Source organism: Lacerta agilis, chromosome 7, assembly GCF_009819535.1.
Source record: "Lacerta agilis isolate rLacAgi1 chromosome 7, rLacAgi1.pri, whole genome shotgun sequence".
NCBI classification, from domain to species: domain Eukaryota; kingdom Metazoa; phylum Chordata; class Lepidosauria; order Squamata; family Lacertidae; genus Lacerta; species Lacerta agilis.
The window spans coordinates 10,955,108-10,982,008 of record NC_046318.1 but is presented as its reverse complement, the minus strand read 5'-3'; the positions used below and the strand labels follow the sequence as shown (position 1 = coordinate 10,982,008).

The following is a 26,901-nucleotide window of genomic DNA, read 5'->3' as shown; positions in this document are numbered from 1 at the left end:
TTCTCCATGTGTATTTATTTTAAGTCACACACACTCTATGTGTAAACATAACTGTTCCCCCTTGATATATCTGTATCCAAGTGACTTTGCGGCAATGACAAACCCTTTACAGAGTTGCTGCGCTGGCACAGTTGAAGATGCTGATGCAAAACCAAAAATGTCTTGGCAGACTTAGCATATGCAGATTGCTGCTTTTTGTTTGTTAAACAAAGGCAACTGTGGTATTTTTAGTTCTATTCAAAATACGGGAAGCAAAAATCATTCTTGCCAAGTGGCAAGGGACAGAACTGGCGGAGGGAGAAATTAAATCCAGATTTCCACAAAAGAACTCCAAACCTTGCTCACGTTTTGTGCTCTGGTCTGACCTGTCATTCCACCGTGTCACAGATATTAAGTGCAGTGCAGTTCTTATGGTCACGTGGTTGAACTTTCAGAGTTCGTGTCCCCAGGCACTGAGGTGTTCAACATAGCCAGAGGGTGGAGGAATCTCGGTTCTGCTACTAATGATTGTGTGAGGGGGAAAGGTGATCCGGAGATCCAGTCACTCAACTTGCCACCACAGCTACTTGGTCAAAGAGTTATGGGTCAGAAGAACCATTTCCTCCACTCTTCAGTTCATCCGTTGCTGCAATGGAAGTGAGTGGCCCAATGTCAGGCTTTGGGGAATTGAGACAGAATTTTGTCACTGCATCTCAGTTGCTCATTGGTGGGAGATGAAGAGTGATAGTGGTTTCGCATCAACTGCCATTTTTTCCTGCTCTTGCTTTTTTGGTTACTTGTTTTGTGCTTTTGATAATATTATTAAAGGTATTTTGTAACTGTCGCAAGTCACCATGGGCAGGTGGTTGCAGAAATCTGGGCTAAAAATTAAAATAATATACAATATGCACGTGTGCTGCACTTCTGACCTCAATATTTGACTCCACAGTGCATGTTTATACACAATCTCTTCTCATTATGGCACTAAATCTTCACATCTGGTACAGAGAACAAGGGCTTACACCACTGCATAGCTGCACATTCTTCATCAAACAACCACTCCTCCTCCTTATTTCAGGGTCAACAAACAATCCTGAGAATTGGAGAGAAACTATAATTATAATCATCGTGCAAAATAACTCTGATAATCACACAGGGGAAAGTAATGGCCTGCCTTTTCATTGTTGAGTTCAGCATAATGTAAATACACACATCCCAGGATTTTAAACAAGTGTTGCAAATAAGTGCCTTGATAAAACAAGCCAGTTATCTTGTTTGGTGGGAAATAATGTTTCAAGCACACAGGGCAATTTTAAATTGCCCTCCTGCTATACTTTACCAATACCACGCTGTCATTAAACCTGTTGTTCTTTGTATGACTGTAAACTAGCAGAGACAGTTATAGAGCATGAATGCTTGGGAAGTATATAAAAAAGGTCTGAAGAAGGACTGGTCCTTTCTCTTTTCACTTCACACCATGGTCAGAGTCAGGATGCCCCCGAATCTTCTTCTTCTTTGGCAATCACTTGTAGCCGAGTAAGATTGTCTTCCATAAACACGGTTTTAACAGTGAGTCCGTAAGTGACCGTGGAGGCCAATTCTGGATCCACACATCCTTCCACAGTGGGAACATAGGTTTCTGGGCGGGAGTTGATCATGGTGAGGGTTTGCCAAGTGTGCCTTCCTCTTAGCGCGTTTCTCCCTTTCGTCCTGAGTTTGTGTGTCTTCAAAGTCCATGACACCTTTGGTAAAGGCAGTTCTCCGGGCATGCGTAGTAGATCCGGCTGGCACTGCTGCGAGCCAGTGAGTGAGCGGCAGGTCGGGCAGCCCCATGACCCGCCGCTTGCTCGCTGACTTGCCGCGGGAGCAGTAGCACCGGCCGGATGCATCAGGGCCGGCGCTGCTACTCCCGCGGTGAGCCGGGTCGTTGGGGCTGCCCCATCTGGACGGGGTGCCAGGTGGTGGGGGAGCAGCCGAGGAGTGTCACTCCCCTCCTCTGTAACCCGGGGCGGAGTGCCCCCTACACCCCGCCCTTCCTACGCCACTGGTAGTACATATCTGTGTTTACAGTCTAGAAATGTGTTGATAAAATGCATGTTCTGTTAGTCATTCCTGTGACTCTGACAGCTAACAGCTATGTTTATACTTTGCAGTATATCATAGTTTCAACAGAGCATGCATGAGCTGCATTGAGCCTTTGACTTATGTGTTCCTCTCGTATGCAGTCCAGAGGAGGAGTCTGGAAGCTTCCACTTTTACTTAACTGCAGCTTCCTGTGTCATCTGAACTGAGAACTATGGTTAATACTAACTATGGTTAATTTCAGAAAGACAAAAGCCCTGTGTCACTCTCTCCTCCGTTTTTTCTTTTCTGAGGGGGCCTTATACGTCCCTGCAGCTCTGAAAGTGTACAGCATTAAAGTGATGGCCACAATGGCTTATGCTGCCCCATTATGGGCTGCTTTTGCAAATCTTGCACCTTTAGAGTCAGTCCAAAGCCAATTATTATGCCAACTCTTAAAACTACCATCATGCGTAAGTAATGCAGCCATTCGCTTAGAAATGAAGATCCCCTCAGTTGAGTCAGTTTTGTGGAGGCGAGTTTTGATTTATTGGCTAACCCTTTGGCATAAACTCCCGAACCACTATCTTATTCAATGCATGTGGCGGGATGATTTCACAAATTTGTGGACTGGAAAAATCCATGCCAAATTGCTGGCTTATGAGATTTCTCCTTCTGAATTGCTCAAATTGGATCTTACAGCGGCAAAAAGGTGCAAAAATCAAAGTCTGGAAGATGTGGAGCTATATCAAAATCTCTTAACTGGTGGGGGAGTTTGTTCACCATTAAATATTGGCATTACCCCTATTTACCAAGTTCCATCTTATTTAACATCACTCACAGTTGCTTCTCATCGATACGCCTTCATTAAAGCTAGGTTCAATGCTTTTCCATCAAACGTGCTGAGTCACAGATTTACTAAGGGCCAAGTTTCCCCCATGTGTGCCTGTGAAAATAAATCAACTGAATCTCTACAGCATGTAATGTTCAATTGCCCTATGTACAGTTCGATCCGTGCCAGTATATTAAATGCGATAATTCAGTCTATTGCTGATAAGCCAGTTGACCTACGTCTTGCTTGGGTTCTACAAGATGTGGACCCTTACATAACCCTACAGGTTGCTAGATTCCTAACAGCCGTTATTTCGTATAAGAGACGAAATGGGATGTTAGCTGATTAATGAAATTATAAATATGTTTTCCAAAACGAAATTAGTCACTGATTTTAGTTTTATGCTTAAATTTTAACTTTAAAACTTCTCTGAGATTTGCTTTTATGGAAATGTTAATATTGGTCCTTGTGAGTTGTGTTTTTATTTGCGGCTTGTACGGTGCCGTTGTTTTATTTGATTCTCTTTTATTTGTTCTGTTTTGTATTGTAAGATGGGCGCAAATGCCGAATAAACATCTATCTATCTATCAGAAAGTCAGATTCATACCCCATGTTTTGCCTTACAAGTTGATGAAGTTGGTGTGTTTAGTTTGAGAAAAATCATTGTCAATATTTACTAAAGGCTGGAAAGCCCTTAGTGACTTTTTACATGAAAAAGAAAATGGACTTGTGATATCTGGATTTGAGGATGGAAGAAAATATTGGTTTATAGAAAGTGGAATTGTTGGGTGTTATCTTGGAGCGGGTGTTTTGAATAAATTTTCTACATATATAACTGACAGAAAAAGAATTGGAAGTTCTCCTTTTTTCTTTCTCTCTTTGTTTTCCTTTGTTTTGTTTTTATTTAGATCAGTTTCTTTTATCTTTGATATAAAAAGATACTGGAAATTTTGATATTAACTTTTGTTTATCTTTTTTGAAACTTTATTGGGGGAAACTGTTGGCTTGTAGGACATTAATCATAGTTAGGGGTAACCACAGTTTATGACTCCAGGTGACACAGGAAACTATAAGAGAAAGAGAAGCACTTCTTTCAGATTCCTGGTCCCAACCAAACAAAGGAGAGCATACAAGCCCAAGGCTTGCTCTGGTTCGTTCCTGACATTAGTCATGGCCAAATCGGGTCAATATATGATCTCGATTAGCACCATCAATCGGGTTTTTTGGGCATCTTCTATTGCTAAGAATCCAAATCCTTGTGGTGGCTTCATGATATTTTAAAACATGGGCTCCTCCAAAACATGGGTCATTCTCATCACTATATATTTTGGTTTCTTTCAGATTCGGACCTGAGCATGCGGACTCTCAGCACGCCAAGCCCAGCTCTAATATGTCCGCCAAATTCGCACATTTTGCAGAATGGCCGAGGATCTTCCACATCATCCTCTTCAATTACCGGGGAGACCATCGCAATGGTTCACTCGCCTCCTCCAACCCGCCTCACCCATCCTCTCATCCGGTCTGCCTCCCGACTTCAGAAGGAACGGGCTAACATCGACCGGCTGCCGGACCAGTCAGTGATCCAGATATTCTCTTTCCTGCCTACCAACCAGCTGTGCCGCTGCGCCCGTGTGTGTCGCCGCTGGTATAATCTTGCTTGGGACCCCCATCTCTGGAGGACTATTCGCTTGACGGGCGAGACAATCAACGTGGACAGAGCCCTGAAGGTGCTGACTCGGCGACTTTGCCAGGACACACCCAACGTCTGTCTCATGTTGGAGACGGTAATTGTTAGTGGCTGCAGGCGGCTCACAGACAGAGGACTCTATACTATTGCTCAGTGCTGCCCTGAACTGAGGCAGTTAGAGGTGTCGGGTTGCTACAATATTTCCAACGAGGCGGTCTTTGATGTGGTGTCGCTGTGTCCCAACCTGGAGCACTTGGATGTGTCAGGTAATAGAAAATATACCTGTGATTAAATTTGGGTGGAGAACTTTGCTTAAGGCAGGGATGAGGAGCTTTCAACTAAGAGGCTCTGTGTCCAGGGCAGCTGTCTACCAGCTCCACCTAGTACACATGCTGAGACCCTACCTGTCTCACCAGAGTGGTGCATGCTCTAGTTATCTCCCACTTGGGCTACTGCAACACGCTTTACGTGGGGCTACCTTTGAAGGTGACCCAGAAACTACAACTAAGCCAGAATGCGGCAGACTGGTGACTGGGAGTGGCCACCGAGACCACATAACACCGGTCCTGAAAGACCTACATTGGTTCCCAGTATGTTTCCGAGCACAATTCAAAGTGTTGGTGTTGACCTTTAAAGCCCTAAATGGCCTCAGCCCAGTATACCTGAAGGAGCGTCTCCACCCCCATCATCCAGTCTTGACACTGAGGTCCAGCTCTGAGAGCCTTCTGACGGTTGCCTCACTTTGAGAAGTGAAGTTACAGGGAACCAGGCAGAGGGCCTTCTCAGTAGTGGCACCTGCCCTGTGGAACACCCTCCCATCAGATGTTAAGGAAATAAACAACTACAGGTGAAACTCGAAAAATTAGAATATCGTGGAAAGGTTCATTTCTTTCAGTAATTCAACTTAAAAGGTGAAACTAATATATGAGATAGACTCATGACATGCAAAGCGAGATATGTCAAGCCTTTATTTGTTATAATTGTGATTATTATGGTGTACAGCTGATGAGAACCCCAAATTAACAATTTCAGCTTTGGGGTTTTCATCAGCTGTACACCATAATAATCACAATTATAACAAATAAAGGCTTGAAATATCTCGCTTTGCATGTCATGAGCCTATCTCATATATTCAACTCCAGTAGCTAATGAAAACAATTGCTTACATAAATTGACTTTTCCACAATATTCTAATTTTTCAAGTTTCACCTGTATCTGACTTTTAGAAGACATCTGAAGGCAGCACTGTTTATGGAAGTTTTTAATGTTTGATGCTTTATTGTGCTTTTAATATTCTGTTGGGAGCTGCCCAGAGTGGCTGGGGAGCCCCAGCCATATGGGCAAGAGATATATATATATATTAGGCTTATTGTGGCCCCCAAAGTCTTCCCACCTGGCCTCCAGGGCCTCTCCTCTTCACACACACCCCATCCTCCTCAACCTCCATGCCGGCTCCTGGGAGTAGGAAGTTTAACCCAACAGCTTTTGTTCTTTTTCCTTGCTGTTTGGCAATGCACATTGCAGGCATAGGTCTCCAGATCAGGACCACAGCATGGGGCAAAGGGCTAAATCCCTCTTGTTGCAGATGCCAGGGTTCAGACTTGTATCTGCTCAGCGGTACTTGATATTTGCAATGGAATGCCGATTCTAGTCTCTGTGATTAGGAAAATGAAAAATTGATGGATGAATGGGTGTGCTTGTATGTGAATGGAATGCTTAAAAGCTAAATCCCAATATTAACTCCTTTGTGTTCTAGTTAATGCATTTTTCTTTTCTATTTTCTGATCTTTTTAAAAAAATCTTCAAGGCTAATGCTCATCTCTCCAAGGTGACCTTATGCTTTAATTAGTGGGGGCCGGTTGGGGCTTGTTTTTCATGTGTCTTTTCAATTAAAGCCATAGTCTGCAGAGGTAGAAATTGCTTCAGGTATACAAAACCAACAAAGAGTCCAGTGGCACCTTAAGACTAGCTATTGTAATACAACTAGGGGTGTAGGATAAATTCAGTTCAGGTTCCATTTAAAGGAAGGCCTACCCGACTTTCACTTTCCAAAACAATACATGAACCAAAACAAAGCCATCCTTTGAAATTCGCTTTTCCCAAATATTGCGATGCAGTTATTCAGACAAGTAATGTGCACAAAAATTCATATACAGTGGTACCTCAGGTTACAGACCCCGCTAACCCAGAAATAATGCTTCAGGTTAAGAACTTTGCTTCAGGATGAGAACAGAAATCGGGCGGTGGCAGTGCGGCAGCAGCGGGAGGCCCCATTAGCTAAAGTGGTACCTCAGGTTAAGAACAGTTTCAGGTTAAGAATGGACCTCCAGAACGAATTAAGTTCTTAACCCGAGGTACCACTGTACTAGTGTAAATGTACATATATTAGTGAAAATAATTATAATAGGGAAATTGGTTTGCAAAAATGCATAGATTAGGAAAAATATTCATTAAAATGCTGATTTATTTTCACGAGTTATTTTTCAAAACCCTAACTTCCCTCACTTAAAACTCCCCTAACTTCAAAATATTGAAGCTGAGAGAAACTGAAATGGTCACTTTTGCCCATCCAAGTCTTTAGTTTCTACAGGGTTCTCTTCGTTGCAGTTGCTACAGCACAATGAGATTGAATTAATTCTCAAATAGTCAAACGTTGTGCTAAATGGTGTGTACAATACTGCCCTCTGCTGGAGAGGTTGCGCCCCAAGGCCCCCAAGCCCTTCCCCAGTACTGTAAATAAATTCAAACGGACACATAATTTTAGTTTTTGGGCAAAATTTTGGCCACAACTTTATTGATTACAAAACAAATTGAGCAGTATTGGCCTAGGCATTGGTCAGAGACGATAACTGACTCCAGCCTCTCTGGCTGGCAGTCTGAAAGGGTAAACACCAAACGAGGGAGCAACATTGGTAAAGATCAATTGAAGCTCACCGCGGGGTTCCTGTGGTCCTGGCATGGCCCTAGCCCCTCAAGCGGACGAGATCCAGGACTCCCAGATTCCTTTACCGGAATACCCTAATTCTGGAGGGGCAGGGGATGTCCACACCTCCCATCCCGCACATTCCTATAAACCAGGCATGTCCAACAGGTAAATCGTGATCTACCGGTAGATCACTGGACATCTGTGGTAGATCACCGGTAGATCAGTGGCTCCCCCCAAAGAAGCTAAAAAACTTTGGCTCTCCTAAAAAACCTCAACATCTTTGCCCTGCACCCCTAAAATGACCTTAACCTCCAAAAACAGGACTTTCCTTCCTAAAAAAAGCTCAACAACTTTGACCTGAAAGTGGTCTAAGGGGGTAGATCACTGCCAGTTTTTAACTCTGTGAGTAGATCGCAATCTCTTGGGAGTTGGTCACCACTGATATAAACCAATGCCTAACTACCAAACCTTAAAAAGTTGTGACAAGTGCTAAGGGGGTAAGCGGAAACCAAGTGGCCAAAGCCAATCTGCCAAATGGAAAAATTCCTACCCAGCCCCTTCTCCAAAGCAGGTGACCCAATCCAAAGCAAGGCCAAAGCAGCAGCACTAAATTAGGGGGGGGTGTTCGGCAGCACAAAGCAAGTGCCCCACCCATGTCACGCTGCTGCATTTATAGGACCCCCGGGATCACGCCACCTTCCCCAGTTGGCCCAAACAGCCAGGCACGATCCCAGGGCCCAACTGACAAGGCTTGGGCCACGCCTACTAACAACTCACCCCGTGGGGGTGGCTTACGAGGCCTCAGTTTAGGAGGATCCCATTTGTCTGAGCTGAGGAAATGTGCACATCTTTCCGGTTGCTCTTAATGCAACTTGGCAGACCAAGTCTCAGCTGCCTGTTCTGAGCCCAATTTATTGCCATATTAAAAGGATAGGAAGAATACAGTTATGTGAGATCAGCATCTGTAGCCTATTGAACCACATACCAGAAGTACCCAGTGAGTGTTACAGGCAAATATCAATGGGACTTAAAGTAGCTGGGGGGTTTTATTTTAAAAAAATTATTTATGTTTTTCAGATTTATTCATTTCACTAATTTTACAATCATTTTCATAGAATCGTAGAATCATAGAGTTGGAAGAGACCACAAGGGCCATCCAGTCCAACCCCCTGCCAAGCAGGAAGCACCATCAAAGCATTCCTGACAGATGGCTGTCAAGCCTCTGCTTAAAGACCTCCAAAGAAGGAGAGTCCACCACACTCCTTGGCAGCAAATTCCACTGCCGAACAGCTCTCACTGTCAGGAAGTTCTTCCTAATGTCTAGGTGGAATCCTCTTTCTTGCAGTTTGAATCCATTGCCCCGTGTCCGCTTCTCTGGAGCAGCAGAAAACAACCTTTCACCCTCCTCTATATGACATCCTTTTATATATTTGAACATGGCTATCATATCACCCCTTAACCTTCTCTTCTCCAGGCTAAACAACATTTCAAAACTTGACTTCCTTCCCCCTCTTTCTGCAGTTCCTTAAATTTATTTTTAATATCGTCTGCATATCCGAATTAACTTAATTTGCTCATTTATTCATCTACTTTAAATATATACTTTTATAAAACTGCAGGTTGTTACAATAATCCTGCCAATGTTCTTATCTGTTTGCAGTTTGTATGTAAATAGTCCATAAACTATTTCCATTCTTTTATAAAAAGAAGTTGATCTTGATTTCTTATTCTTCCTGTAAGTTTCACCATTTCTGCATATTCCATAAGTTTTTCTTCTTCCTTTTCTGGGACTTCTGCTTCTTTCCATTTTGGGGCGGGTAACATTCTCGTAGCTGTCATTAGCAGCTTCTGGCTTGGAAAATGTCTCGGAGGAAGAAAAATAAATCTCACGTGTCTTAGAGTGAGCAAGAACTTAGGTTCACCTCACCTTGCACGTCCTTGTCTCAGAGACACTGCATACATTATGTCTTCTCTTACAAATGTGTACACCAGCGCAGGAAAATCACACATGGTCTTTTCCTGACAATCCTCTCCAGGCTGCAGTCATCCCTGCTGCTTGTGCACCTTTTTCTTCCACACTTTCCCCTTCTGCATAACTTTCCATTAATGTGCTTTGATACAGCACTTTGGGAACACCCAACGTCTTCTGCAATTACCTTTTGAGGCTTTCGCTCCTTATGGAGGGTCTCAAAGATGGTTTTCTGCACAACTGTCAGGTCAGCAGCCTTTCCCATGATTGTGATTCCTACTGAACCAGACTGAGAGACCATTTAAAGGCTCGGGAACCCTTTGCAGATGTTATGGGTTGAGTACTGCACCTTTTCACAATATTCTAATTTTCTGAGATTGTGAATTTTCACAATATTCTAATTTTCTGAGATTGTGAATTTGGGGTTTTCATCAGCTGTACACCATAATCATCATGATTATAACAAATAAAGGCTTGACATATCTCGCTTTGCATGTCATGAGTCTATCTCATATATTAGTTCCACCTTTTAAGTTAAATTACTGAAATAAATGAACTTTTCCACGATATTCTAATTTTTCGCGTTTCACCTGTAATATTCACATGTCAGGTCGATGTAGACACAAACGCCCATCCGTCCATCTCAGGGCATTGTATACTACTATTTTCCTTTAAAATTTGCAGTGATTTCTCTCTCTCTTGTCCCATCATCCCCTGGTGAGATCCACCAGGATCTTTTGAAGGGTTGAAAGGATGTAGGATGAATTTCAAAGTTTGCTGATCTCATATCATTCAGGGGTGTTAGAATTTAAAGAGATCTCGTTACAGTGAAATGAAACTGATTTGTAAAAATGTTACATGGAAAAAATACGAGAGAGAGACATTGCACATACTTTGGTAAATCAAGAAAATCTTTAATAAAAAAAAACACAATTAAAAAAGGTTACAGTGAGAAACACACAGCAGTCAGAGAAAGTAGCTGCGGAAGAAGAGGGAGTCCCAACAAAAGAAGAATGGATATAAACACTTATGGAATATGCAGAAATGGTGAACCTACCGGAAAAATAAGAACTCAAGATAAACTTTTTATAAAAGAATGGAAACGGTTTATAGAATATTGACAAACAAAATGTAAACAGATAAGAACATTGGCAGGATTATTGTGAGAACCCGCAGTTTTATAAGAGTATATATTTAAAGCAGATGAATAAACGAGCTAATTAAGTTAATTTGGACATGCAGAAAAAAGTAAAAATAAATTAGAGGAACCGCGGAAGGAAGTCAAAAGAGGGGGAAGGAAGTCAAGTTTTGAAATGTTAAAATGGTGGTAAAAATATTGAAATGTATAAAACTGAAAAATATAAATAAGATAAAGGAAATGAAAGTAGTTGCATAAATTCACAAAGAATAACAAAAGAGATTAAAATGGTGTGTTTGTGTGTATGGGTGATTTAACCACTTTGGCTCACTTCCAGACATATGTGACAGGAAGCAGATAGAATTATCCAGGAGATTTGCATGTGAGAGAATGAGATATGTCACGATCCACATTCCTTTCCACACGTTCTTGAGCATTGAATCGCTGTGGGTGTGAGAACTCTCCTGAATGAGCAGGTGCACACAATCTATAGCTTTTATCCGAGTGAGCATTAAGTCAGAAAGAGGGAGCAGATGAGCAAGTTTGGTGTCCGTAATCGCGTGGAACTGACTGAACATGCGAGGGCAGGAGCTGTGCAACCAGCTCAGCACATGTCTGGGGTACACCTACATGTTTCCAAATGTGTGCACGTCGCTAAAGGTGCGTATCTTTCTGGGAATCTATTTGTAACCATGCGGTGAGACCTGTCCTTTCCATGCATCCTGTCTAGCCCAGGGAGGTTCACCTGGTGCCTTCATTATACACATTTAGGTACCAGGCAAAAACGTTCCTCCAATGCCCTTTTAAAATGTGTTGGGCGGGTTTACTGGGTTGTTTTTGTTTTGATTATGTATACTGCGAGAAGTGAGGTTACAGGGAACCAGGCAGAGGGCTTTCTCGGTGGTGGCACCTGCCCTGTGGAACACCCTCCCATCAGATGTCAAGGCAATGAAGCAACTATCTTATAAAAGACATCTGAAGGCAGCCCTGTTTAGGGAAGTTTTTAATGTTTAATGCTGTATTGTGTTTTGAATATTTCGTTGGGAGCCGCCCAGAGTGGCTGGGGAAACCCAGCCAGATGGGCGGGGTATAAAGAATAAATTATTATTAAATTATTATATTATTATCCTCCGAACTGCCCTGAGACCTGCAGGTAGGGCGGTATACAAATTTATTTATAATAGTAATAATAGCCAGTTATTCTATGAATATTACTGTGACCATTTGACAGCTTGAAAGTTTCCCAAGGCCTTGTTTGAGTCATTCAGGTTCTGTTCAATTAGGTACCCTAGAAATAATATTTTCATGTCAAAACCACACAGAAGTTAGCGTTCAGTTTTTTTTCCACTTCTTTTTTCTGTTTTTTTAAGCGAGAGATCAGTTTTGGGCAGGCTTCCTATACATGTGAGCTTGACTGCAAACCATTATCTCAAAGGCTGGCCAAAGTTCTTTCAGCTCTCTTGAAACTTTCTCCTTCCATTTCAAATCCTTTACATTTCCTCTCTGGAAAACTGCTATGAGCCTGCACGTTTTTACATCTTTATTGTTTGGGACAGGAAAAGTGGTTTCAGCCACAGGGAAATGTCATTATATTTAAACCACAGGCAGAAAGACCTTCTATGACAAGGTGGTGGGTGAATTACCTTTCTTGTAGGCAGTGCGGAGTCCCCAAATAGATGCTATTCATCTGAGAAATCTTCCTGATATCTGCAGGCTACATTGGCCATGCTCATAGGTCATGCTGTGTCATGGAAGATACAATGCACATGATGCAAAGTTGCTTGCAGCTCTCATAGGTAAAGGTAAAGGGGTGAAGGGACCCCTGACCATCAGGTCCAGTCGTGTCCGACTCTGGGGTTGCGGTGCTCATCTCGCTTTATTGGCCGAGGGAGCCGGCGTTTGTCTGCAGACAGCTTCCAGGCCATGTGGCCAGCATGACAAAGCCGCTTCTGGCGAACCAGAGCAGCGCACGGAAATGCCGTTTACCTTCATTTTACATATCATAAGTCCCTGCATATTTTAAATAAACTAAACCATTCAGTATTCCATTATTACATCCATCAAAACTTGTTTACACTGTTGCATTTATCTTAATGCTGCCAGCATTTTCAGCTGTACACAGTTATTTCCCATATATTCAATAAATGTTTTCCAATCTTCTCTAAACGTATGTTCTTCTTGTTCTCTTATTCTATATGTTAAGTCTGCAAGCTGCGCATATTTTGTCAGCTTAAGTTGCCAAGGTTCTTGTTTAGTTGGGACCTCGCTCTTTTTCCATTTTGGGGCTAACAGAACACGGGCCACAGTAGTAGCCTACATAAATACCGGTAATCTTTTTTTTGACACCTGGGAATTTCCATCTGAATTATCCCCAACAAAAAGGACTCTGGCTTTTTTTGGAAAATAATAATAATAATAATAATAATAATAATAATAATAATAATAATAATATTTGTACCCCGCTCACCATCTGGCCGGGTCCCCCCAGCCACTCTGGGCGGCTTCCAACAAATATCAAAATACATTAAAATATCACAGATTTAAAACTTTAAAACTTTTTTTTTTCCAATTCATTATGGATTATTTCCCAAAACTCTTTTACCCTTTTACAGGTCCTGAAGCTTCAAATTCCTAACGTAGAAGATCCCGCTAAATAAGGTCGTTTTCTGTTCTTAAAGGATAAGTAGTCATCGATGCAGAGCCGCAAATAACCACCTTCTGTTTTTCTCCCCGAATTTAGGTTGTTCCAAAGTTACGTGCATCAGTCTAACCCGTGAAGCTTCCATCAAGTTGTCTCCTTTACATGGAAAACAGATCTCTATCCGTTACCTAGACATGACGGACTGCTTTGTCCTTGAAGATGAAGGACTACACACCATCGCTGCCCACTGCACTCAGCTGACACACCTCTACCTGCGGCGCTGCATCCGCATCACCGACGAAGGCCTCCGTTACCTGATGATTTACTGCACGTCCATCAGGGAGCTGAGCGTGAGCGACTGCCGCTTTGTCAGCGATTTCGGCATGCGCGAGATCGCCAAGCTGGAGCTGCGCCTGCGGTACCTCAGCATCGCCCACTGCACCCGCATCACCGACGTCGGCATCCGCTACATCGCCAAGTACTGCAGCAAGTTGCGATACCTCAACGCACGGGGCTGTGAGGGCATCACGGACCACGGAGTGGAGTACCTTGCCAAAAATTGCACAAAACTCAAGTCGCTAGACATTGGGAAATGCCCTCTGGTCTCCGACGCCGGCTTGGAGTTCCTGGCTCTGAACTGCTTCAATTTGAAGAGGCTGAGCCTGAAGTCATGCGAGAGCATCACCGGACAAGGCCTGCAGATTGTGGCGGCCAACTGCTTTGATTTGCAGATGATGAACGTGCAGGATTGCGAGATCTCGGTGGAAGCTTTGCGGTTTGTCAAACGTCACTGCAAGCGCTGCATTATAGAGCACACCAACCCTGCCTTTTTCTGAAGTGACAGGTCTCACTTGTTGAGGAAAGCAAAGTATAAAAAAATGTCTGTATGTACACTTGCACAGAATGTCTGTATACAATAACTGTACTTTCTGTGTGCCCTAAGCAGAAAACATAGAGGATTAGCATCATCTACATTTGGTCCCTAAGACACCTTTTAGTGGCCTTGTTCAAATCTTTAAAATGCCAGCATTTAGTATTTTAAAAACGTAATTCTCTAGCCTTTACGGTTACTGGGCTACAAGATAGGTGTGTGTGTGTGTGTGTGTGTGTGTACAGTTTGGAAAAAGAGTAACAGAAATCCCAGTTTGTTATTGGCTTCAAATGCCCAAGTGAGTTGTGACTAAGGCTGCAGGCCTATACACACTTACCTGGGTGTAAATTCCATTGGAAACAATGAGCCTTTCTTTCAAGTAGACATGCATAGGATTGTACTGGAAATCCTACTGAAACAAATGGAAGAAGCCACGACAAGTCTCATTGCTTTCAACAAAACTTCACCACCTTTTAGCTGAATTAGAGCCATAATATCTAGACTTAGCCCATGTTGTCATTTGAGAGGTTGTCAGGTTTGTCTGTTTTAGTTTTAGGGTGTGCTTTTTTTTTACATTTTCGGTGCTGGAATTACAGTCTAATGAACAATGGTGTCAAAGCAGAAGTGCAATCCATCCACCAACTCTGGTCATTACGAGTCATTGTAATTATGCATCCAGCAGCAAACTAGCTTTGGCACACGTGTGTTTTGAATGTGATGTTCAGCACTGAACAAATTGCCTGCTCCCTGCTCTTTGTGTCTGTCATGAGTCCTGTTGAGAGCTTTTCTTTGAAGAGTGTCATAAGCCACCTTACTTTAACTCAGATTGCATCAAAGTTTCCAGTCCCCTGGAAGAAGCATCTGTGTACATGACGTAGCTCTTGCAACGCTCTTTTCTCATTTCCTCCCTGCCATCACAATTTATCTGAAACAATTACAGGGAAGCTGTGACTTGCCGGGAGTTTGCCTGGCCTTGCTGGCTGAGGGTTATGGAGGTTGGAGTCCAACAAAATCTGGAAAGACACACGTTTCCATCCCCGATCTAAAAGGGTGTGGGTTTTCTCAGACAATGCTTTCTGTTAAGACTCCAAAGAAACGCTTGGACATTTCAGATCTTCACAATAGTAAATCATTTATAGTTAGAATTCATAATCACAAACCTGCAATCTGAGCCTGTCTTCTCCTCAACCCCTGAGGATCTGCTAGCCTTGTCTCTTTCCATTTAGCAGATGGGTGGCCAGCCTATGACACAAATGCAACAATCGGAGAACCCATAACACTTATCATGGCACAGTCAGTCCTTCTACTCCCATCTGAGTCTTATATTGCTGCCTGCTCTTTGATGCAATACACTAGAAGCGGGTGGCGCTGTGGTCTAAACCACTGAGCCTCTCAGGCTTGCTGATCAGAAGGTCGGTGGTTTGAATCCCCGTGACGGGGTGAGCTCCCGTTGTTCTGTCCCAGCTCCTGCCAACCTAGCAGTTCGAAAGCACACAAGTGCAAGTAGATAAATAGGTACCCCTGTGGCGGGAAGGTAAACGGCGTCTCTGTGCACTTTGGTTGCCATCATGGTGTCCCGTTGTGCCAGAAGAGGTTTAGTCCTGCTGGCCACATGACCCGGAAAGCTGTCTGTCGACAAACGCCGGCTCCCTCGACCTGCAAGCGAGATGAGCGCAGCAACCCTATAGTCACCTTTGACTGGACTTAACCGTCCAGGGGTACTTTACTTTTTTACCTTTACTAGAAGCAAAGCTACACCCTGGTTCAACTGGCTGCATATTGTCTAAAATATCATTTGTTGGCATCCATCTGTCTCGGGAGACGATGGAGTAATGCAATTTTTTTGGGGGGGGGGGAGTCAAACCATTGGAGCTGTGGCTGTAGAGACCAATATGGGAGAAACATGTTTTGTTGCAGCTGGGGCAGATTAAGGAGTTCGGTTGTGCTGTTACAGATGCACTATGGCGTTTCTTCTCTCTGTGCTCCTCCCAGCAGCCATTCCTCCTCTGGTCACTGCTATGGATACATGACTTGACTGACTGTCTCCAGGCAATGCAGTTTTCTGCAAGGGCAGGGTTGATGTCGCCAGCCTTTGTGTCATCTTTGCAGACATCTTTGTAGCACAGAGTTGGTCTGCCAACGGGCCTGGTGCCCGAAGCCAGTTCCCCATAGAATATGTCCTTGGGGATTCCATTCTGTTGGACTTTATACCATTCTCTGTGGAACAGGCAATGCACAGAAAAGTTGAGGTTGGGCTCTCAGTAGTAATTCAGGAACGGCTGGCCCAAAACAACACAGTAGGATCCTTGCTAGGTCTACACTTTCAATACTCGCATGACACTTTCTGTTAATATTGAGCTCACAATGTAGTGCCTCAAGAACATGAAATGAGACCAATGGGAATAAGGCCAATAGTATACATGCCCATCATGTTTTATTAGACTGAAAAGATGGTATGAAGCGTTAGCTTCTTGAGGTTTAAATGCAGTTCCTTCAGAATGCATGTTATGACATTTGTGAAAGGCCTTATGACCAAAATTCCTTAACTTTCATTCAGCAAAGCCACTGCTCATCCATCCCAATTTCATTCACATTTCTTTTTTTTCCGCTCCTCACTCCTCCTTCTGTTGCCCTCTGTGTAGGACTTGCCTTTCAAATGCTTCACTTTCTACCCATGCAGACACTTTCTAGTTTATTCATAAATCTATAAATATCCCCCTATAGGGGAAGGGGAAATGGAGGACAGGACAGGCTCTGCTTACAGAGTCAAGTCACGAAGATCCAGACCAGGGATTTCTGTTCTCACAAATTTCCTTTAAGCAGCTCACGTTTTCCCTCTTTAAACTGGTACAGTTTTCAGAGTGCAGGTATATTTCCCCTAAGTGCTTATAATGCAAACAACAGCTATTAAATGTAGGCTGTTGCCCTGCGAACACCAGGGATGTGTAATAAGTCTGAGTGGAGCTCTTAGGTACACTTAAGGAGGCTCAGCCGATGGCTTCTTAATTGAAAATATTTAGAAAACTGTCTTTTCCTTGGTTTCTAAAACCTGGAAGCCTTACTGTATTGCAGGTGCTTTTCCATAGCCTGAAGCAAAGTTGAAATCAATTCGTTTCGATAAACCAGGGAAGACCTCAAATAAGGACACCAGAACTTTTGAAAAATATGCCCTGCTCTCAGTGGTGGAGGAAGGCTCCTTGCTACCCGGGGCGGCGAAAGGAAATACCCTGGAGGCGGGGCGTCGTGACGTCACATTGTGATGTCATGACGGAGTGCTGCCGCCGCTTCCGCAGCCCACTTTTAAGCCGCAAAGGCGGCTCGTGGGGCTTCCGAGCACTATCGGCGGCTCCCCGCCGATCGCGCACGGCAGCCCCACGAGCTGCCTTTTCATTCTGCGGCTCAAAAGGGGGCCGCACACGGCGTGCGCTGCTGCTCCCGGGGCAACGGAGCGAGTGGCGGCACGTGGGGGTGACAAGCGGCGTCCCCTCCCACCATTCCCTACGCACTGCTGGTCACTCCGGGAGCAGCAGCGCTGCACAGGCGGGGTACTCTCTTGGCCGTGTGCTGCTGCTCGCAGGGCGACGGAGCCAGCGGTGGCGCATGGGGGTGACAAGCAGCGGCCCCTCCCGCCACTCTCCATGTGCCGCCGCTCACTCCGTGGCCCCGGGAGCAGCAGTGCTGCACAGACAGGGTACCGGGCGGCGGGGCTCCCCTTGGGGAGTGGCAGGAGGGGCTGCCGCTTGTCATCCCTCCCCTCCCCTGGCACCCGGGGCGTAGCGCCCCCACCGCCCCCCCCCCTAGCGACACCCCTGCCTGCTCTTTCATTGAGACAGGAAAGCAGCAAATCTAACACAGTGAGTCTGGACAGTTGCAGTTTGGAGAAGAGAAACCCTCTTTTATTACTAAAGGTTTGTAAAGCAGTAGCTTTTTTGTAATTTTCAATGGCAAAATCCTCCTCGTAGCATCTGATAAGAGACACCGGCATCCTATATTTGTTTCTTGATGGCATAGGTGCCTTGTGCTGTCAAAATTACTTCCACTCGCATTTTCTATTTCTTTGTCTGGGGAAGAGAGATATTTCCCAGACAGTAATGCAATTAGCCTGTAAGGTCATACATAGCCTTGGGGAACAGTGGTTTTCGATGCTGTAGACTCTAGTTCAGGAAAGCCCACAAATGTCAGACCAGTTGTTCTCATTTCTGCACCATTATAGACTTAAAGGGCAATGTCCTGTATGGACACTCAGTTGCAATCTCATGTGGGCATGGCAGTTCAAGTGGGTGTCTTGTCAAAGGACTGCCAGCGATGTTAAGTCAGTGTGTTTGAAATCATGAAGGATACCAGCTGTTTAGGGAAATCAGGGCACTGTCAGCCTCAGAAATCACCACTAAAAAGGGGTCAGAGATTTGCTGCCTTTACATAATTGACATAGATTTTGGGAGTTTTCTTTTCTCAAGATGAGTAGTTTTCAGACTGTCCAGGTTTAGGGAATCTGCCCTCTCTGACCCAACTCCTGAGCAACCTCAGCACAAATACCACCACAGAACGTCAATATGTTGCAGAAGATCCTGAGGGTTTCTAGCTATGTTTGGGCTCCCCCATTGCCTCCCATGCCTTGTGTATAACCTAAAGTCTTCTCCTGTGGCTACATGTTGCAAGGGTAGGATCCTGGATATAAGAGAAACTGCCACCTTCATTCTAGACTACCAAGTTCTTCCCTTTGGAAGCTCAATAAATTCCCTCTCCTTCCCCCTTTCTTTATGAAAGATCATTTCACAGATACTTTGTATTTCGAGAAATGCTATTCCAATTTTTGTTTGGCAAAGCATTTTTTATTTTTTATTTTTTGGTCCTTTGATATGAAAACCAGCCCTGGGTGATTATATCTTCAGCCGGAATCCCCCGTGGTCAAGTGACAACTGGTTTCTGAGTGGCATTATAGGGAGATGTGGGAAGGAAAACTGTCTGTTTTTCCAGTTTTTAAAAAAAATAGCTGCACTGGAGACAGATGATGTAATTAATCAGTGGCCCTGGTATGGAGGGAAAATCTGTATGTTAAGGAAGAAAAGAAAACAATTCTTGTAGTAATGCTGCCTATGATCCTGCAAAGTGAAGCTCTTTAAAGTCCCAGTGATTGCAATGATAGTGTTGAAGGATGTGCTTAAATCTCTGCTACTAAAATCAATGGGACAAGTGGGGTGATTAGTTTTAAGTGAAATGGATTACTTTTGTGAGGCTTCCATATGTACATACATGCATATACACATGTCCATTCTTTCAGTGCAATGCTGCCCTTCCATGGGCTGAATCATAATGTCTTGCAGTTTCCTTCTACAAACTGATCATATCTATCCAACTGCAATAAAGGCCAAGTGCAGCGGCAGAACAAGCCAATCGGGCGCCTGGAGCAGCGCATGGACGCTCTGTGGGGCCTCTGAGGAGTCTGCCTGCCTCCTCCCACTCAGCCACCCTACAGCTGAGGGGGCGGCGGCAGGTGGACCATGTGGGCAGGGCGGATCCTGTGGGCACCCCAGCCACTGTGTCACTCCCAGGAGAGACACATGGCTCGAGTGCATTGCAGGCCCCGCAGTGAGTGCTGGCCGCCATTTTGTCACCCACCTCAGTGGTGACACCCAGGGTGGCCCGCCCCCACCGCACGCCCTTCCTTCGCCCCTGGCTGATGGGGTCATCTCAAATCAAGCTATTCTGGGGAACGCTATGATATACCAGCTAACATCCATTTAATTTCTTTCCTTTTTCCATTTAGAAGGTGACTACTTAGTAAGATGCTCTCCTATCTCTTCACCACCCTTAGCTCACAGTAAGTCTGTCCTGGAGGGAAAGTGGTTAAGAGCTGGGCCTTTTTGAAGTTATAAGGTCTCTTGCACAAGATTTGAGGGTGTTTTCTTTTTAAAAAAAAGAAAAGAAAGTTGGTATCTTGCTGGCTACGCTAAACGGGAAAGGATAATACTACTTGGTTCCAAATGGGCTTTAATGTTTAGATTGGCATGTACTCTGTGACTCACTATAAAGCCTTAATTTACTACTACCGAGAAATAAAGCAATATATTGGTATAACGGCTTGATTTAATCAATGTGTATACAATTGCATGGCGAAATGCATGCATGCACACTTCAGAATTACAACGCCATGTGTAGTTCTTTCTTGTGCAGAAGAAATGGGGAGTTGGGAGGGAGCATGTTCCAAGTATCTGTGAATGGGGCTGCAGGGTTCACCAGGCTTACATGGAAACCATACATGACCATACCGGCAGTGTGCGGAAATGAAAGGTAGGGGCACAACAGAACACTGTCAATTTGCAGGACACACCCAATACAGAGGTACGCTACAGAGCCAAGGTCTGCCTTCTCTCCCTGATTCTGCCCTGCTTTTCACTTCTTCTCTCAGTAGACCCATCTACTGTAATCCCAGGGATCTCGATATTAGGAATATTTCACAAGGTCACCAGATGTATTATACACTATTGGTCTTACTCTGCTACAAAATGTCATGCAAGCCAATGTGCAGAAGGCTGATGGATCCATCATTTATCTTGGCTTGATTTCCAGAGGTCCTTGCCGTCTCCCCAAAATGGTTTTATCTTGGGGGAGGGGGGAATACACAGCGCAATTTTTTCTGTGTACTTACTAAGGTTAATCTCATTGGATTTATTTCAGATTACTTTCAAGTAAACATGTATGGGATTGTGCTATAAAATATTGTAGTAATAGAATAGATGTTAAAAAGCAGATCATGTTAATTTCCCATATAAAGCTTTCTATCTTTATTGTTTATTTGACTGACGTTTCCCAAAATCCTTGATTTTCTAAACACATTGAGAAATAATTAGCCTTTTTTTTTGCAAGTAGATTCTTCTTAATGGCAAAGCAGTTTGCATACTACTACAGTTTTGAGGCACCACCAGCAATTCCAGCATAACAGGGTTTTTTCTCCCCAAAATCCCCAGAACTTACTGTAAATGTGAATAGGTAAAACTGGAAGCATGTTGACAATGACTGCATTGAACAGGATCTTCTGGAGCAAGAATTTCTTATAGACTTTTCATATTGATGGTGATACTGCTGCATTTCCTTCCCTCGTTATTTTTTTTGTAAGAATCCTTAAAACTTCATCTCATTCTTATATTTTCTAATTCAACTTTTTCTTCTTCTTTCCACTTGCATCTCCTCCATTTTACAATTTCCCTCAGCCTCCCTTACGGTCTTGTCTACTGCAGACTGTGCCCATAAAGGCAAGAACTGTGGTCGTGTTATCATTTTTATGTACAGCGCTTAGCTTTTATAAATTGTTTTAACTGAAATATTTCTACCCAACCATACTTAAAGCCGAGGTAAATTCCATCATTCTTCAAAAACATATAAGCCCACTTCACCTCTCAAAGTGAATGCAGAAGTAATACTAGATATTATAAGATAGCATGGCAGAAAGAATTTACTGACTGCAAGAGCCATTCCAGTTCCAAAGGAGCCCAAAGGCTTGTCTAAATAAAGAATATTCTAAGTATAGTCAAAGTTTGCAATCCTGTGCACCTAGAAGTAAGGACCTATAGAATTTACCTCTGAGTAAACATCTGGAATTATGCTGAAAGACTAAATCTTTCAAGTGCTGGCTTATCTGATTTTCATTAAGTCATAAACTTTATAATATCACTGGTGGTGTTCCGCTACCACACAATCATAACTCACAGATACACTTCCAGAGGAATAAACAGGGAATTGTTAACGCTACATAGCACACGTTAATAAGGCTGCCATCGCTAGTATGGCAGCCAAGATAACTGGAGACAGTGATCATTGGCATGGTTCCTTGAACAGCAGTAATGTCAACAGCACCATATTGCAAGCACTAATGGATTGTCATAGTCTCTTCCATAGTACACAGACCTCTTTCACGTCAAAACTGGTTGTTTCATGCTTTCTTGAACAAGAGCTCCCTCTAAAGGAATAAAGAAAGTTCTGAAATCCCTTACACCGGCCATCTTACTTGATTTATGGAGTGGGGTGTTAGGGTTCTTCGTCACAATTGTTCCTTAATGGAATTCTGAGAGCCACCAAAGTGACAACCAATAAGGAAGGCAAGTCAAGGCCAGAGTTGGGAACCAGCTGTTATAGGACTCCAACCCCGATCTGCCCTATCCAGCATGACCAATGGGCAGGGTTGATTGAGCTAGAATCCAACCTTTGGAGGGTTACAAGTGCCCCCATCTTGGATCAAGACAATGGCAAAAGGATGCTCATTCTTGTTTCCAGGTGTGTGTTCCTGTGTATAACCTATCCAAGGCCATTGTCATGTGTCCTTGGATATAGCACAAGCCTTCCTTGCCCTCTATTTTTCCTTAATCCTAGGTTGATAGCTCAGTTGGTAGCACATGAGGCTCTTAAACTCAGGGTCATGGGTTTGAGCCTCATGTAGGGCAAAGATTCCTGCATTGCAGGGGGTTGGACTAGAGGACCCTCATGGTCCCTTCCAACTCTAAGGATTCTATGACCCACTCTTCTTCAACTGCTGCAAGAGTTGTGCAACACAGGGATTATGGATAGCTGCAGTGTTGGAGGTGGTGTCAGGTCTCAACAAAGACCTAGCTGTAAAAGTGCATGATCTTCAGAGAAATGGCTCATAAAATCATGGAGCATATACTTTCATTCATAGATAACCTCCATTACTGGAAAGTTACTGTTGGGAATTAGTTTTTTTTTTTTTTATTCTGCCAAGGTAATTTAAGATTGCAAATTCCTCCATCAACAGAAGCTGTCTGTTTTAAGTGGGGGTTGGGGTGTTCTCCAGTAGTCTGAAAAGTCACTTCTGAGCAGTTTCTCAATGGGGGTGTGAAACCGTGACCCAAGCAATTTAATATTTTTGCATCTCCCAATCAGCTGCAATAATTGTTAGCAGGTTAATTCACACTGCATTACATGATACTGTACAGTTCCCACTGGTGTAATCAAGGCGGGGAATGAATCAATAACTGGAATTAAAACTGCCCCGGGGGGGGGGGAGAACTAATGTAGAAAATTACCCTTTCAGTCGAATCAGTTAATGGTAATGGCACTGGTGTTCTGATTAATTGCTCTTCATTTTACCATCAAGCAAAACTGGAATCAATGCCACTGGGGCCAACTAGGAGCAACACCCAGCCCAAAGAGACGTTTTAACAAGTAGTGTGTTTGTGGTTTGCATTCATACAGGTGTGGATGTGCATCTGGATGCACATCCTTATGGTTGCAATGCTCACCTGGGACCATCCAGGCAAGACCCAAGAGCCATCTAGAATGCATCCTTTTAGATATAGCTGCAGAATGTGCATCCCCATCTGAGGCCACGGCCAAGTCTGCACACCTAGAGCCAAATAGGTATGTTTCTCTGGGTATGAGTTTCATGTGTTTCTACCGACCAAACACACCATTGGCTCCCTAGTTAATCTCGGCTTCTCTCTCCTTCTCTTGCATATTAAGCAATTTAAACCAAAGCTTGATCATTCAGCACAAAAATACTACAGAAACACCAACTGTGCTACACATTAGTAGCTGTTAAAAAGTGATCTACTTTGGAGTACAAACTGTAATGAAACAGCCAGCATAGTATATTCCCTTTTGTGTGGCCAGGCGGAGTCCCCCGAACCCCGGGCAGCCCCTGAGGGAAATAATGGCTGCTTCCCAGGTATGACTCAACTCCTATTGTGTGTACTGTATAATCCCTCCTTCTACCTGGCCAATCCCCCCAGCAACACCTCCCCAGCCGGGATTGGGCGGCTGCTGGAGTAGGTGATCCCAGGTGGCTACTCACAACCATGCAAAATGCGCACCCCATTTGATGTGGGGAACGATCATTGCGTGGCCAGTCAGAGTCCCCCGAACCCCAGGCAGCTCAAGGAAATAATGACACGTGACAACGTTCTATGGGATAAAATTGGCCACAACTTTATTAATATTCAGGTGTAGGGAGATCTTTGCTCAGGCATTGGGCATTTATCCTTCCCAGCCCCCCAGCCGGGGTTCTGGGTAATTTTAGGGTTATCCAGCATGTGTGCGGAGTGGGCTAGCTCTGGAGAACATATGTTCAAGCAGATAAACCGCCCCCCTGTTCACCGCCGCTGGAGGGGGAGGGCAATGACGACCCCTGGGCATATGGCCAATGCCTCCCCCCCCAATACCCCTTTAACGGGAACCCTGGTATCGTTGCTGCAATGGGGGCATGGGGTCACCACCCCACGCCCTCCCCATTTAGGAAGATGACTAAAGAATTCCTCCCAAGGCCTGCAACCGCCACCCGAGACCGCAAAAATTGCGGTCTCGCCAAGACTACCTACACCTGAACAGACGCTTCGCATTCTGCCATCCCGCTGGAGTAGGTGGAGACCACAGGTATCCAACCTGGGAAGGTGGTGCCAGACCCAACTGCCAGGAGCTGCACCATGATCCCAGGAGGCTACTCGCGACCACGCAAAATGTGCACCCCATTTGATGTGGGGAAAGGTCATTGTGAAGACCAACCCAAAATAAAAGCATTGTTGCCATCAGCGGGCTCAATTGCAAAGCAAAAATGAGCTCATTGTGTTTGCCAGTTGGGTGGCCATTTTCAACTCCTACTTACCTCTGCAGCAGCTCCCACACCAAATAAAGGGAACATAAAAAGGACCCCCTACTATAGATCAAATTAATCCTCCCAAAATACTTTGCTTCCCTATCAAAAACACATAATAACAGAATTTCATAAGTCATAGAGCTGAGCTCAAGGTCTGCCTGACAATGGTAAGTCTAATCTGAGCTGTATCAGCAGCAATGGAACCAACTAGGATCTTATAAATTTTATCCCCTGCTTTGGACTAATCGACTATACAGCCCCAGAACAGTTAATTCCCATCCAGCCTCCAGGTGTATCTTCACACATTACAAAAATAATGTACATGATGCACTTTTAAAATGATAATATTCCCAATATTCTCCATAAACAGAGAGCCACCCAAATGGCTTTGATTCCTTATTGTGTGTTCATGTAGTAAAAGAAAAAGGATACAACCCCTATATATTACAGGAAACATTAAATATAACACTATATTGTATACCGGTTAATAATTGCTTCCATTAAATTGATAAAGCTATTGTAGCATTAGTTCATTTCATGAAATTCCAGGGACACTGGCTTTGTGAGAGTTCTAACAGAATCCTTGTGGTTCAAGAACCTCACAGACTATTATTCCCACACTTCCTTCAGGAAAGCCACAATTGTATTATCACATTTGTTTTTTGGTGTTGAAGTGACCTGGTTTTCTTTAAAAGTTTCATAGGGTGGCTTTATAAGGGATCTGCATGCCCCCCTTAAAGCAAGTAGCTGTTACATATAGTTCTTACTAATATGGTATCTTTAAGAGGATTAAAATTCTCAAACTTCCATGCATCAAACATAAACGGCCCTTTAATACCAAATTCTAGGTTTAACACAATGTAAAGGTTTCTAAAGAGAAATTCTTTAGGAATTATAGAGGAAAGCCTTGATGTTGGAAACAGCTGAGCTTTTTTACACTGTAATACTGATGCTAACTTCCCAAACTTTCATTGTTTTTAATTTATAAAATGTTAAATTCCTCTGGAGATTTACTGGGTAAAGCAATAATGCCCTGAGCAGCAAAGGTCTGAATGAGAACATGCATCTGAATGAGGATGTTGCATACCCTCCAACATTTCTGATGAAAATAAGGACATCCTATTACTTTCAGGATGTGTATCCCCATCCACAGTCTGATGCAATCAGTTCCATAGAACTACATGTAAATGGAGCTGGGTTGAAGAGGCATTATCTGTGCCACTGTAGTACACAAAACCAGCTTGACTCACAGATATTGTCTTTGGTGTTGCAGTGGATTTCATTGTGATTCACATAAACTTAGAAGATGCATAGATACCAGCTATTTGCTTTGCTGAGTTCAAGCAAGTCTTAGCCAACCTTACTGTGCATACTGTGCATTAGTGAGCTCTTATACATCATTTGACTAAGTCAATGAAACACAACACTGTACCATGAACGGCGACATGCCTCTGCAGAAACAATGATCAGATATAAATGTTCTGATCCCTCTTATCTCCACAATAAAACAAAGCCTTCTCTTCCTTTTTCCCACCACTCTTCATCCATTGCTGCCCAATATACATTATATAAAAGTAAAGGGACCCCTGACCATTAGGTCCAGTCGCGGACGACTCTGGGGTTGCGGTGCTCATCTCGCTTTATTGGCTGAGGGAGCCAGCGTACAGCTTGCTGGCCAGCTTGTGGCCAGCATGACTAAGCCGCTTCTGGGGAACCACAGCAGCGCACGGAAATGCCGTTTACCTTCCTGCCAGAGCGGTACCTATTTATCTACTTGCACTTTGACGTGCTTTCGAACTGCTAGGTTGGCAGGAGCAGGGGCCAGACAACGGGAGCTCACCTCGTCACGGGGATTCGAACCACCGACCTTCTGATCTGCAAGCCCTAGGTGCTGTGGTTTAACCCATAGCACCACCCATGTCCCAATATACAATTATCAGATAAAATATTCTGGCAGTAATTGTGCTGATGGCACTTCTACAACAGTGTTCTACAACAAATAGTGTTCTACAACAGGTTGCCAGGTCATGTGACCAAGCTGAATCTGCTCAGAATGCAGCCTAAGTCCCTCCCCTCTGGACCTGCCCCTGCAACACCCAAGGAACCCTACCTTTGGGTGGACTTACACCACCCTCACCTCATCCAGCTGAGCAACTTATACCAGCATATCTCCAGCTCAGTCAGGGTTAGAGAC

At 43.9% G+C, this 26,901-nt stretch overlaps 1 protein-coding gene across 1 annotated transcript in view; it reads left to right on the top strand.

The window, feature by feature from the left end:
- Positions 1-14,124, top strand: part of FBXL7 (F-box and leucine rich repeat protein 7) — a 144,278-nt gene extending 130,154 nt beyond the window's left edge. Inside the window, exons 3-4 of the mRNA XM_033154373.1 lie at positions 4,214-4,825; positions 13,333-14,124. Of these exons, the coding sequence (XP_033010264.1) occupies positions 4,214-4,825; positions 13,333-14,069 (1,349 nt within the window). The 3' untranslated portion in view covers positions 14,070-14,124. The remainder of the gene's footprint in view (positions 1-4,213; positions 4,826-13,332) is intronic.
- The last annotated feature ends 12,777 nt before the right edge of the window (positions 14,125-26,901 follow it).